This window comes from Phalacrocorax carbo, chromosome 24 (genome assembly GCF_963921805.1).
Source record: "Phalacrocorax carbo chromosome 24, bPhaCar2.1, whole genome shotgun sequence".
Taxonomy (NCBI): Eukaryota; Metazoa; Chordata; class Aves; order Suliformes; family Phalacrocoracidae; genus Phalacrocorax; species Phalacrocorax carbo.
In genome coordinates this window covers 5,142,542-5,155,071 of record NC_087536.1, presented here as the reverse complement: position 1 = coordinate 5,155,071, position 12,530 = coordinate 5,142,542, and the positions used below count along the sequence as shown (strand labels likewise).

Here is a 12,530-nt window from a genome sequence, read left to right as displayed (position 1 = left end):
CACGCTTGGAATTTCTTCTAGTCTATGCTTTTAAAAGTAAAGCAAGGAAATTTTGCACCAATCATAGAAAAGGTGTGTGTGACCAGAGTCACTCAAGCTCCACCTGAAAGGTAAAAAAATACTATAAAATGTGTGAAGAGAAAGAGGGCGTTGGGGAAGATCCCATCGCGTACCACTCTGACTTCTGGGACCAGTCGACGGGCTGAGCCTCCTTCCCCGCCACTGGGATGCCTTTGGGTAAGATTGGAAACCTGTACAGAGTCACTTTAAATCTCTAACATATTAGAGTTGCTTTGCTTCATATTAGAGTGGCTTCATATCTGTTTAGCACACTTGTAGCCTGGCAGTGTACTCGTATCTTTGGTATTTATGTGTGTCTTGGAACCAGTGTTCTTATCCCCGATAACCCAAAGAACCTGCGTCTCTGTTGCTTTAATAAATTGCACTATTTGTTAACGTAGGCATGACCGTTCTCACTGAACGCCACCGGCCGGGGCAGCTGCCAGATTAGTTACTAACAACAAATACCCTGATGAGTGGTGACTTCTACAACCCTTATTAAATAAACCGTTGACCAAGTCTGAGACTAAGACTGGACTTAGCTGCACCTAGACTCCTCTCGGAGGAGGAGTTTAAAAAGCAAGGGGGTCCTGCCTGAACCCCGGGACTCAACGGTAGGGTCTCTCCCCAGCCACTCCTCAGACTCCCACCATGAACGCAATGGCTCGCTTCTCCAGAAAGAAAACTTTACCCAGCTTCAAGCCTGCTCCTTTTGGTCAAAGAAAAGGGCTGACTCTGGAAGGCAGGAAAACGTAATTGGTTTATTTACAGTAGGTGGGATCCTCTTGCTTAAAAGCCTCTTCCTACTGCCATCTGGAGCCCTTCTAGCTCGCTGTGGCAGCCAGCACACCTGTGGCTCAGAGCTAACCGTGGGTGACTGTTTAATGACCCATCTGGTGACCCCCTCACCTCCTCAGGCTTCTACTGAGGCACAGGGAAAACAGAAAGAAAAAAAAAAAAATGTTCTCTATCATATTTCCACGATTGTGTAGTGGAATGAGTCAGGATGAGCCCTGAAGCTTCCTTCTCATGACAGCAGCAAGAACAACAAAGGCAGAGGTGTAAATGTATCGGGTTCCATCTCATCCACAGAATTAATTTGGCTCTGGCCACCTTCTGCACCTCAGCGCTTCGGCCAGCCCTGCGTCCACCCATCACACACCATCTGTACAACGTGGCCGCTGGGGAATACGTAGCTAGCCTTTTTTGCTTCTCTCTTATTAAAATCCTGTTTGTGGTCTACATCTGGAAATGGTGACACTGACCTAATCACTTTGCAAGCTGCCGAACAGTTCAAGTGGGAGGAATGCATTGAGGCCGACCAGAATTGGAGGGTGATGCACCAAGAACGCAGGATGGATCCAGTCCAACATTCTCCACTGAAATAGCCCAAAGTCATACCAATAAAATGACAAAGCAAGAGGGCAGAGCCACGGTGCTGGTGCACGTAACCCGGGCACATTTGCTCTTCTTGGGGAAATTCTTTTGCGATATGTGGAGGCAGTAAGTGCTGCCATCCCGGGCACTGAAATCTGGCCAAACTGCATTGCTTTATGTGCTGAATAGAATCGTAGAATCTTTAAGGTTGGAAAAGACCTCTAGTCCAGCCCCCAACCCAACACTACCGTGTCTCCTAAGCCATGCCCATGTAGAAGTACCACATCCACACGTCTTTTAAACCCCCCCAGGGACGGTGACTCCCCCACCTCTCTGGGCAGCCTGTGCCAGGGCTTGACCACTCTGCCAGTGAAGACATTTTCCCTCATACCCAACCTAAACCTGCCCTGACGCAGCCTGAGGCCGTTCCCTCTCGCCCTGTCCCTGGTGACTTGGGAGCAGAGACCGACCCCCCCCTCACTCCAGCCCCTCTCAGGCAGCTGCAGAGAGCGAGAAGGGCTCCCCTCAGCCCCCTCTCCTCCAGGCTAAGCCCCCCCAGCCCCCTCAGCCACCCCCCAGCACACTTGTGCTCCAGACCCTGCCCCAGCCCCGCTGCCCTTCTCTGGACACGCTCCAGCCCCTCCAGGCCCTTCTTGTCCCGAGGGGCCCAAACCTGAGCCCAGCATTCGAGGTGGGGCCTCACGAGTGAAATAATGATAAAAATTGTATTTCCTCCCGCGCCATCACCTAAAGGCGTAAGAACAGCATTAGGACCATATAGCTAACATATACATACACCTACTGCTTGAGGTTTTATTCTATGTTCTCCCTCCCAGGATGTTGCAGTGGACAACACGTGTGGGAGATGTGGGCTCGGTATCTGCCTTTCAGACAACTGGTGTGAATAAGGGTAAATTGTTTAGTCTGGGTCTCAGCTGCCCATCTATAAAACGGAGAATAAATCACCTTCTCCATCCTTCTTTGAGTAGGCACTCATCCCCCACAGGTCACTGGTTCAACCGGGACTTCCAGACACTGCACACTGATTTAACACGTAGCCCATCTTTATGCGTTTTACCCTGTGGATTCAATCTCGGACACAGCCACAATACTGGACCTTCAAATTAGCCTCTGAACAAGCAAATTCACCCAGATGCGGCTGTAACGAAGCACATGGACACAGAGTTTAACAGCTGTGAGAGTCCCCTGTGCAACGGGCGTGTGGAGGTGAGTTTGGGCCAAAAGAGCTCCTTTTCTTACCGCAGTGTGACCATCCGGCTGCTGAAGGGAGTTAACCAAGCGCTTATCATCCCAGAGGACAGTTTTGACAGGGTGCACTGATTGATTGCCAGTGTTTAACATTAAAAGAAAGGAAAATGTGTGGGAATCAGCAGCCGCTGCTAAGAGTTTCCAGACTGCGGCTGCGGGAGATGGCAGGGAACGGCGTGTTCTCCTCCCTCATGTGGCATCCACTTCCCCCCCCCGATGATTTTGCCGTTTCCTAGATGCAGCTAAACACACCAGCAGCTCCCTGCATCCCACCGCAAGATTTTTTTTGGCAAATCCAATGGACAGGTCACGTTTTAAAACTTTCCAGATTCTGGACACCACTACTGTGCTTTACACGTGTTGTTACTTCCCCTCCCCTTCTCCAAGCCACGCTGGGCTGAAAAAATTTCACCCATTCGTTTAGTCTCACAATAAAGGGTTTGGTTTGGTGTCATTTTCTTTAGGGTTTACACTATGGGAGCAAGGCGTGTGAATCAGAAGGTGGTTTGAGAGGGCGTACGTTAGGCTTTGAGTTACCACTTACCGCAGTTTGGGATTTAAACCAACTCCCAAATACAGGAAATCCAAACCCAAACCTGGCACCGAACTGTTCAAATGCCCTTCTATTTATAATGGGCTAAATTAATGTCCTGGTCTTAAATTGGAGAGCGTTTGAAGTCTAGATCCCGGACCCATTTTTGCCAGGAACCTTCTAGTAATGCATTACACCAAGATGTGTATCCAGAGAACTCATAAAGAGAATTTGAGAGCAACGGATGCGATAACAGAGTAGTAATTACTGGAACAGCTGTCTGCGGGAAAGGTTAAACTCATCACCACTAGACTTCTTTCAAGGAATCTCAAGACTTTTCTAAGTCACATATTCCAGCTCAGCCACAAGCTCCTGGACTCAAGAGACTTATTAAGGTTAGAGAATAAATTCCTGGTCCCCAAAACAAACGTCCCAGTAAAAATACGCTCTGCCCTGAATCGTGAAAGGGTTCTTGGAGGTGGACAAGGCACGAACGGTCCCGGGAGCTCTCGCTGCTCTTACCTTGCCCGAGCCTCGCGCCCGTTATCGCCTCCTTGGCGCTCCCGAAGCCCAGCTCTCGGCACACCACGCTGGCGGACACCAGGTTCCAGTTATCGTCGCAAACCGTTCCCCACTCCCCGTTTTTCAGCACTTCAACGCGTCCTTCGCCGGTGTTGGCTCCCCCTTTCAGCCTCACCAGCGGTTGCTGGAAGACACAGACAGAAGTGGTGTTACCGCTGCCGAGGAGCGACGCATCCTTTCTTTAAGACCTTTATTTACAGCGTGCGGCTGCGGGTAAGTTGCGGCCCAAAAAGTATTACCCCGAGGCACCTTAAAACCACCACCACACAACGCAAAGGGCTAAATGCACTGGATGAAAGGAAATCTTTATCTGCTAACACGGCACGCATAGACACGGGTTTCTCACGTCCCTACATGTGGGCAGGGAATAAAAAGAGATATCTTAGTTCTCTGCAGTTTTAGTGCTTAGATTTAGGAGCCTTTCTCACACAGGCAGTTCTGCAGAAGAGCGCTGCCGCGCACAGGAGGGGCTGGGCACGCAACCGCCCAGGCGTCATAGCGTATCTCTTGGGAGCCTTACAGGAGGCTTGGGAATCGCACCGAGCCGGCCAGCACGCTGCTCTCATCCACTTGCTGCCCGTGGTTCAGCCACTAGATGGATTTATTTGCTGTACAGATCTCCAGGCGGGGGTCCTGGGTTAACCGAGGAGACCAACGTGGAACCCAAGCCACATGAAGCCTATCTGTCCCCTGCAGTTACGACTAGTGGAACCTGGCAGATCGCAGTCAGAAATACAGAGCTGAGCGGCAGGTCCAGTTCCATTAATTTCTATTCTTTTCATATTTCTATTAGTCACCAACTACACATCACTTACATCTTTCCCCAGTACCAGAGACACCCGCCAGCTGCTGCACCCGAGAGATGTGCTGTTGCGGTGGGAGCCGAGCCTTAGGTACGGCAATGCCACGTGATTCGCGCGGAGTCCAAGACCAAAAAACCTTAACTTTTAAAACTGGAAGCATACACAGTTCTCCAGGCTGGGGTCACACAAAGGACATCCAAAGCCTACACAAAGGCTTAAGGAATTACTTGGCAGTGTGCACAGCTTAGAAGATTAGTAATGATTTACAAGACCTTTCACCTTTGAGGCCTAGATCCTGCAAGCTCTCGTGCAGAGAAGCGCCTGGTCTCCAGGCAAGCAAACCTCGGACAGGACTGCACTATTCCCACTACAGCAGCATCTGGAGATGTGGTCTGGGGTCTTCTCAGGTGCCAAGAGAAAGCCCACTCCTAAAGTCACAGAGGTATAGGGCTGGGGGATGCAGGCTTCAGCCAAGGGCCATAGGCTACATCTAAAGCACCCCACAAAAAAAAACCCCTAACCCAGCATTAAGGGCTTCCAGACCCCGAGATCACCGCTGTACCCTCAGGCTGCACATACCTTACAGCTGGAAAATTTCCATTAGCATCAACCTAAACCACATTAGCTGCAAGTTAAGCTATTCTTTCACATTCAGCCGCTCCACTGACACTGAGAACAACTGACTCCAGGGTTGTTTTATAAACAGCCTTTTGCATATCCTAGAATTTTACACTACACTCAGGTCTCCCCTCGCTAGACTAAACAAACACAGCTCTTGCAACCCTTCCTGCAGGCCACGCTTTCCCAGTCTCTCAGGGCATTTCTCTGCAGAAGATACAGGGGTAGTGGAAACACCAGCTTATTTCCCTTGTACCACTACGGGGAAAACAACCCAGTAGTATTTAAGTGACTGCGAAACAGCAAAGCCCGGCAGCAACTGGGCACGTGTTCAATTGGCGCCAACAGAACAGCTCAAACAGAAACGTGACAAATGGTATTTTCTTACTACTTGCTCGCAGCCTTGCCAGCTGCAGCGGCGAGCCCGTCTCCCACCCTTCTGAGCCTGCAGACGGAGGCAAGGTACTACGGATTTGCGAGGACAGAAACTCAGCCAGGCTTGTAGTGAGAAAGACGTGCAAAGAGGGGACATTTGCCCAGCAGGCTGGTTTGTGGCGATGGGCACCCACACGTTCGGGCCCTGCAGCTGAGAACTGACGGCGAAGAGTTACACCCCAGGCTTTTCCTACTTGACGGCTGCGCTCGCTCCCTGCTCACCTCCTGCCTGAAGGCTTTTCGGAAGCCACTGTGGCTGCTGGGGGCAAAGGCACGGCCAGGGACGCAGCTGACAACTGCGGGCATCCCGTTCTCACAGGTCGCGTTCTTCTCTGCATCCACATTGAGGTGATTGCCCAGTTTGCAGCTGGAGATATGAGCCTCATTCCCACTGCAGTCCATTGAGTAAGCCCAGTAATGCTGCTTCCTTCTGCTGGCGAACATCCTTAAAGGAATAAAAGAGAACAGGAAAATAGAAGTTAGGAATCCGTACAAACTGCACTGCTGGAGCTACGTTTGGGGGAAAAAACCCATGCCTTAAATAAAATGAGGATTGAACGGCATTATTTGAAAGCTGATCCATTCATACGCACAATAACTCTCTGTTAAGGGTCACTGGGAATAAACAGGTCATCTCCTTAAGCTAAACATCAGAGTATGAATCAACAGCGCAGCCAGAGCAACAATTATGCACTCGAAGGAGAGACACGCAATAGAGATCCCTACGTTATGCAGGGGTCAGGGATCAGTTCATTCAAAAGGCAGCGTACAAACAGGGCCTGTGCAAATAACGCTGGTGAGTTTGGACCAGAGAGGCCCCCAAAAGACCTCCCCCATAAAGGAGCTGTTCTCTTCGCTGGCCATCACCTATCAGCTGCGAGAAGATGGCAGCCTGGGAAAAAGCCACGGCTCTCCGGCTTCTCTCAAAGCTGCAGCGTCAACAACTGTGAGCCTGAAAGCAATTTCCGAGAGCAAGAGCAATTCCCTTGATGCGATGTTCACAGCAGAGGAGATTGGCAGCAGTTTCTACTTCTTGCTCCCAAACTGTAGCACTTGCCTGGAGCTGCTCCAGGGACTTCTAAGGGGGAAGGGGCATGTGTGATAAATGAAAAAAGAAAGTAATCCAGCTACATCCTAACTGCGTCGCAAGGCTGTCAGGCAACCGTATCGGAGCTAAAAGAGTCAATGAAACAGAAACACGAGCCAAATCATTAACAAAAGGGAGATATTAGAAGTTAAAAAAAATAATAATAAATCAAGGCGCAGAGGAGCCAACGCCCTGCTGTGATCCTGACACGGCTTTGCGAGATCCCAGTGCTGCTCCTTATTCCAGGGCTGGGTGCCGCGCAGCCCCGGCGTGATAGATGGCATAGCGAGGTGGATGGCACCAATTCTGATTAACTCTAGCACGTCCCTGCAGGACAGAGAGCCTGAGCGGGGTCTGGTGAAGGGACAAAGAGCCTTTCATGGGTTGTTGGCGTGAAACTAAACTGGACGGGGTTAAGGTTTCCCCAGCTGATGCCCTTTGGTGGTCCCGTGTGGGCTAATTTGCACCATTTCAGACTGTTTGAGAGAAATAACTTCTCCCCTTCCGCTCGCTAAGCTTTGCTGACAAGCTCAGCAGTTGTCTAGGCTCATATGGCTCCCGGCCACTGACTAATCCTTTCTGGAACCAAATTTCTCTGCACTGAGGTTCGGGCCAGATATGGCCAGGCTGGAGATAGAGATGCAATTGCATCACGTGGTGGATTAAACGCTGTGCTGGAAAGGATGGAGGATGGAGCAGCACCAGGCAACCTGCCTGTCTTGTGCATAAAACAGTGGCTTCAAACTCCAAGTCTGTCAAATCAGAGCTATCAGGGACCCTGAACCAACAGAAAATGGATGGGAAATAGGAAAGGGGGATAAATAAATAAATAAGAAATAAATTAATAAATAAATAATAAAAAAACAACAAATAAAAAAGTAAAACCAGGGAGGGTGCATGCAGAAAGTGCCAGCCACTTCTCAGCTAGAATATCTGGTTCAGTCTGGAGCAAACCTTGAAGATTTTTCTTCCTTTTAATTAAACTACCCAGGATACTACACGTCTACCGAAAAGCCGCAAAAGCCTCTGCCCCTGGCCTGCCGGAGCTCGGCACCGAGGTCCCAGTCGACCGCCGACCGCTCTGGGACTGCAGAGTGAGGGTCAGCACACGTTACGCACCGGCAAGCATCCGGGGGGGCCTGCCTTCCGTGATGGTGCTCCGTAGCACGAGCCAGCTCTGCCCCACCAGTCCTTCAGTCTGCGCGCTCAGTGTGGAAATGGGAACCCGAAGGAGTATTTTCACTGAGGGCCCTCCACAGACATGTGCGGAGAGCTCCACGAACTCCAAAGCAGACAAGAAACACAGCCTGTCTTAGAAAAGTAATTATGGGGATGCCTTATAATAGCAAACAATGACCTCATCCTGGAAATTTCATGAGGCATTAACATCTGGTTGGTATTAACAGCCCTTAGTAGGCTGGGGAGAAAGAGCCAGAGAAAGCCCCACCTCATTTCCCCAGACTGAGTATATAGGGAAAAAAGAAAAGAAGCAGAATACAGATGATCTTTACAGACAGAAGCTCAGGGCATTCTTGTTATTTACTTTTTAACACAGAAAGGGTGCAACGCACCTCTCGCGGCCTTGGTATAAGCCAAAAGCAATGCTGCTCAGATCAGAGCAGTGAGTGAACAGTCATGCTGTGAGACTTTAGCCGATTCTAGGTCAAGTTGGAGCCCAAACCATTTCTACCGCTCAGGGGAGATAGACCTTCACCACTCTAAGCTTTAAGCAAAGACACAGGTTAAGCCCAGTGCTGTGGGAGGTGGCTCAGGGTTTAGCTAGTGTGACTTTGCTCTGTAAGAAAACACCTGAGGGGACTCAGGGACAGCAGAAAACAAATCATTACACACAGACATGCTGGGAAAATTCACTGATAACACACTGAATAGGAGCTGGTGAACTCCTTTTCGGGGTCTGAGCATAAAGTTTCTACCCTTGAGAAATTTGTCAAGCATTCACTGAAGTTAGAAAGTTTGTTGTCTTCAGCCTCGGGAAGGCAGAGGATAAGCCAGACCTGCCACCTTCTGCCAAAGCCCTTAAGATCCTGGCTTTGCTAGGGAGAACCCAAACCATGAGGATTTCTGCTACAAGCATAGAATCGATTAACCGCCCTACACGTCTGACCAGATGTATCGTGCTATGGGCAGACTGGTTAAACTGGGAGATGCTGTTTGGACTGACATTGAACAAAGTATCCCGGAACTGCTGAGCTCCTGCATCCAATTCTTTGACAAATCACAAAGCTGTGAGGCCTCGAGAAGGCATCGGGTCCATCTCTCTGCCTTCGGCACCTCCGGTCACAAACTTCCACCCTCCCCATCAGCAAAATGCTTTGAATTCTACTCCGCTTTCTCAGCCAGAGCAGGAGGTGGGAGGAGGAGTTACCAAGCGGTGCCTATATAAAATCACTTTGAAGAATGAACAAGAACACGGAAACAACACTGAAATTTGTTTTGTTTCCTAACATAGATCGTGCTGTCAACTGCAGAGTCTACGCTACATTCAGGAGTAAAACCCTGGCACCAGGACAGCAATGAACTAAGTTGTTTTCTTTCAGGCGAGATCCATCTGCAAATCATTTCACCTCCCACCATTGTGCAGAAGCAGAGCAGAGTAGCAGCTAGCTCAGCATGCAGAGCTTGTGGGGAGCGGGGCTGGCGGGGATGTGGGAAGGGGGCACTCGCAGCCCCGGCTGGCAGAAACCCAATTCCAGCCCCCCTCCCAGCTGCAGAGCGGGAGCGGGAAAGGATCCGCTCTTGGGGGAATGGTATTTACGAATTACGGAGAGCAAAGCCCGAGAAATGAGAAGAACGTTTCTGAGGCTTCACACTCACATGGAGAGAGGGTTTAGTTCAAGTGACCAGCCAGAAATGAACCCTTCCCCCGCCAAGACAGAACGCGACCGCGAAGCGCGTGGGACGAAGCAGAGAGCAGCGCTCTCGTGGCCCAGGCGTGCGGATTACAGCAGCCCTCATTCCAGTACCTTGATTGTGAGGCAAAGATCACACGTGAAGTTCCCAGCCCAGAACTGGGAGGTTTCCCTCTCCAGCAAGGTTACCAGCAGTGCTGGCTGCACGGGGTGCCTCTGCCAGTAACACAAAGCACAAACGCCCCGAGAAAGAACACAGCTTTTTAAACTGCGCTAACCAAACAAAACCAGCTAGCTGAGTGTTTTACTCTTCCCTCCAATAAAATGACATCCCATCTTCTTTCAACCCAGGATAACATTCAGTATATTTTCCAAACATGCTTCTGGGGTGCAGGAGCCCAGCAGGCCACGAGCAAAGGTGCAGGAGGCATTAAGGCACCAAGGCTACTTAAGGAACCTGGCTCGGTAGCAGAGATCTCCAAGCCTATTTGTAAGCACTGCGTATTCATAACTCCAGCTCCGGCGAACGGGGTTTTCAGCGTTGCTGAGTATTATGCTGAACAACCGTGCCTCAGTTTTTCCATCTCTACGTGTGCTATTGTAAGAAACAAGACAATTACCAAGCGCCCTTTTATTTAAGGCAGATGGCTCCAGCTGCTGAAGTTAGTGCTTTTCTTGGAAACACCACAACTGAGGAGCAGGAAAAATTCGACTTTGTCTTACTAAAGGTAATTTACTCTGCCCTCCTGCTCTGATGCAGGGGATGGGAATCTCAGAGCTGAGTTTGAGGGTGACATGCTGCACCGATGGGAACGAACACTCCTCTAACCGTATCCAGGGCAAAACACGAGACAGCCTGGTAGCGAGTCCTAATTCACCACTCATCTCCCCAGGAAGCTTGAGAACAGAATTCCACTTGGGTTATTTTATATTCTTTGTGCTGCTATGCGGCTTTATGCTATTCCAACCCAAGGACCTCTTCAGTTGATCACGATCTTGCTAATGAAAGAAATGAGGCATGGCCAGCCAGTTCCAGAGGGAGCTTTCGGAAATAGCAATCGCAGGGGCCAAAAGGAGGAGGCAGGAAAACCACAACTCCTGCCTGGAGAATTCAGTTCTCCCCCTAACCGGCCGACACTTTCCCACTCCATAGGTCACAGTGCAGGAAAGAAATGAGACCGAATTTCACTTAAACTATTTTTCATCTGCTTTAGGGTGTTATTTCTAGGGAACAGCGTAGGAAGAAGCAAGTCTGTGATGAAGGCTGGTGGCAAAATGCAAGCTGAAGCAATGACAATAAAAAGGACGAGAGCTCCTGGCTTTCAAGAAACAGGTAACACAGCCTGAAACGATCAGCCTGCAGCTCCGAAATACACAACGTTCTCCCTACAGATCACTATTTTCTTCCCGCATTTCAAAGCGACCTACAATTCTAGGAAGAAAAAGCAGCACCGAAATCGCAGCTGCCCCAAGCTGCATCCTTCTACAAGCAGAATCTCAGGTGCGCAGGCAGAAGCAACGTTGGGAGGAGCAGCGTGGATGCACCACTGGCTCTTTCAGCTCAGCACTGAGGTCAGAGCAGGCTTGAATGGACAGAGCAGGTCATACAGCTGGAGATAGCTGGCAGCTCTTCCAGCCTGGGACCCTGAGGAAGTGCCAGTGCCAAAGGAGCTGAACTGGGGTTAACAACAGCGGGAGATTTACTGGGAAATATTCCCCTGGGCAGACTGCTCCTCTGTGGGTGATGTGGCAGCTGGACACCCCCGAACCGTGGTCGGTGAGTCTCCGTGGGAGCCAGAGCATTGGGTGAATGTGTCATGAGAGCTGCGAGAGCAGGAATTCCAGGCAGTAGCAGGAAGGAGGAACCTGAGCAAAGCAGCACAACAAAGGCCCGTTTTATTCCAACGTTACCCCCTGGGGCTTTCAGCACGTACCAGATCCGATCCTACAGCTGCCTTTCTGCAGAGGGATGGGGTAAGCACTTAGGTTTTCGTGCAGTTGATGGGTTTACTGGGAGGGTGTGATGCATTTGTTCACATCCATCCCACCCCCTACACGCAACACTGCACCCATCGCTGGTGGAGGAAACGGCGATCCTATAGCTGGGAGGGTGGAAAAAAAGATTTCTTGGGCCAACTGTCCACATCTCCTATTCTAGAACCTATCAAATACTACAACCGATACTGCACTAGGTCTTCAGCCACAACGGTGAGGACCAAACAACCCCCCTGTCCGCACAAGGAAATGCTTGACATTTCAAATATTTACACAGAAGGAAAATCTGATCTGAAGGAATGAAGCAGTTGGAGGTTTTTCTACCTCAAGCTCTCCAGTGTCATTTGACAATTTGCATTTTTGAACAAGGCCCCAAGTGTTCAAAGAGACGTGCTTGTGTCTCATACAAAGCTCTGCTCTTACTTGTAGACGTTGGTGTTGTATTTCCTCTCACTCGGAAACCCAAACATGCCGCAGACAACTCGGGAATTTTTCATGGTCCAGTGCTTGTCGCAGATCTGCTTCCAGGTCCCTTCATCCTTCACCTCCACGTAACCCTCTGTGACAGGCACCCGCTTGCGGTAGGTGGCGAGGATGGCGCGGATCCTTATGTCCTCCACCTGGATGTTCATGTTCTGTAAGCATAAAAGAAACGCGAGTGATGCTGGCTTGCAAGGAAACTGCTCGTGTGGCTTCGAGGTGGGGAGCAAAAACCAGTTCTGTTCAGGGTTAGGGCTGAACAGAGGGAGGCAGAAAGGAAGAGCTGTTTAGGAAAAGACACAACAGGGAAGCAAGCAAACCTTTCCACCTCGTGTAGATCCATCCTGTCAAAGAGGATGCTTTTTCTCATTAAAAAGCAGCGTTATTTTACAAATGGTTTTGTTACAAATCCCCTTTGTTAC

The 12,530-nt window shown here is 50.0% G+C and overlaps 1 protein-coding gene across 4 annotated transcripts in view; it reads right to left on the bottom strand.

The window, feature by feature from the left end:
• LOXL2 (lysyl oxidase like 2) overlaps window positions 1-12,530 on the bottom strand; it is a 56,667-nt gene that overhangs the window by 16,563 nt on the left and 27,574 nt on the right. For all 4 annotated transcript variants that reach the window (XR_010376215.1, XM_064472718.1, XM_064472719.1 and 1 more), the window contains 3 exons: window positions 12,052-12,263; window positions 5,899-6,121; window positions 3,761-3,944 (listed from right to left, as the gene is read on the bottom strand). Coding sequence is in view for 3 of the 4 variants with exons in the window: in XM_064472718.1 (XP_064328788.1) it covers window positions 3,761-3,944; window positions 5,899-6,121; window positions 12,052-12,263 (619 nt within the window). In the remaining variant the exon portion in view is untranslated. The remainder of the gene's footprint in view (window positions 1-3,760; window positions 3,945-5,898; window positions 6,122-12,051; window positions 12,264-12,530) is intronic.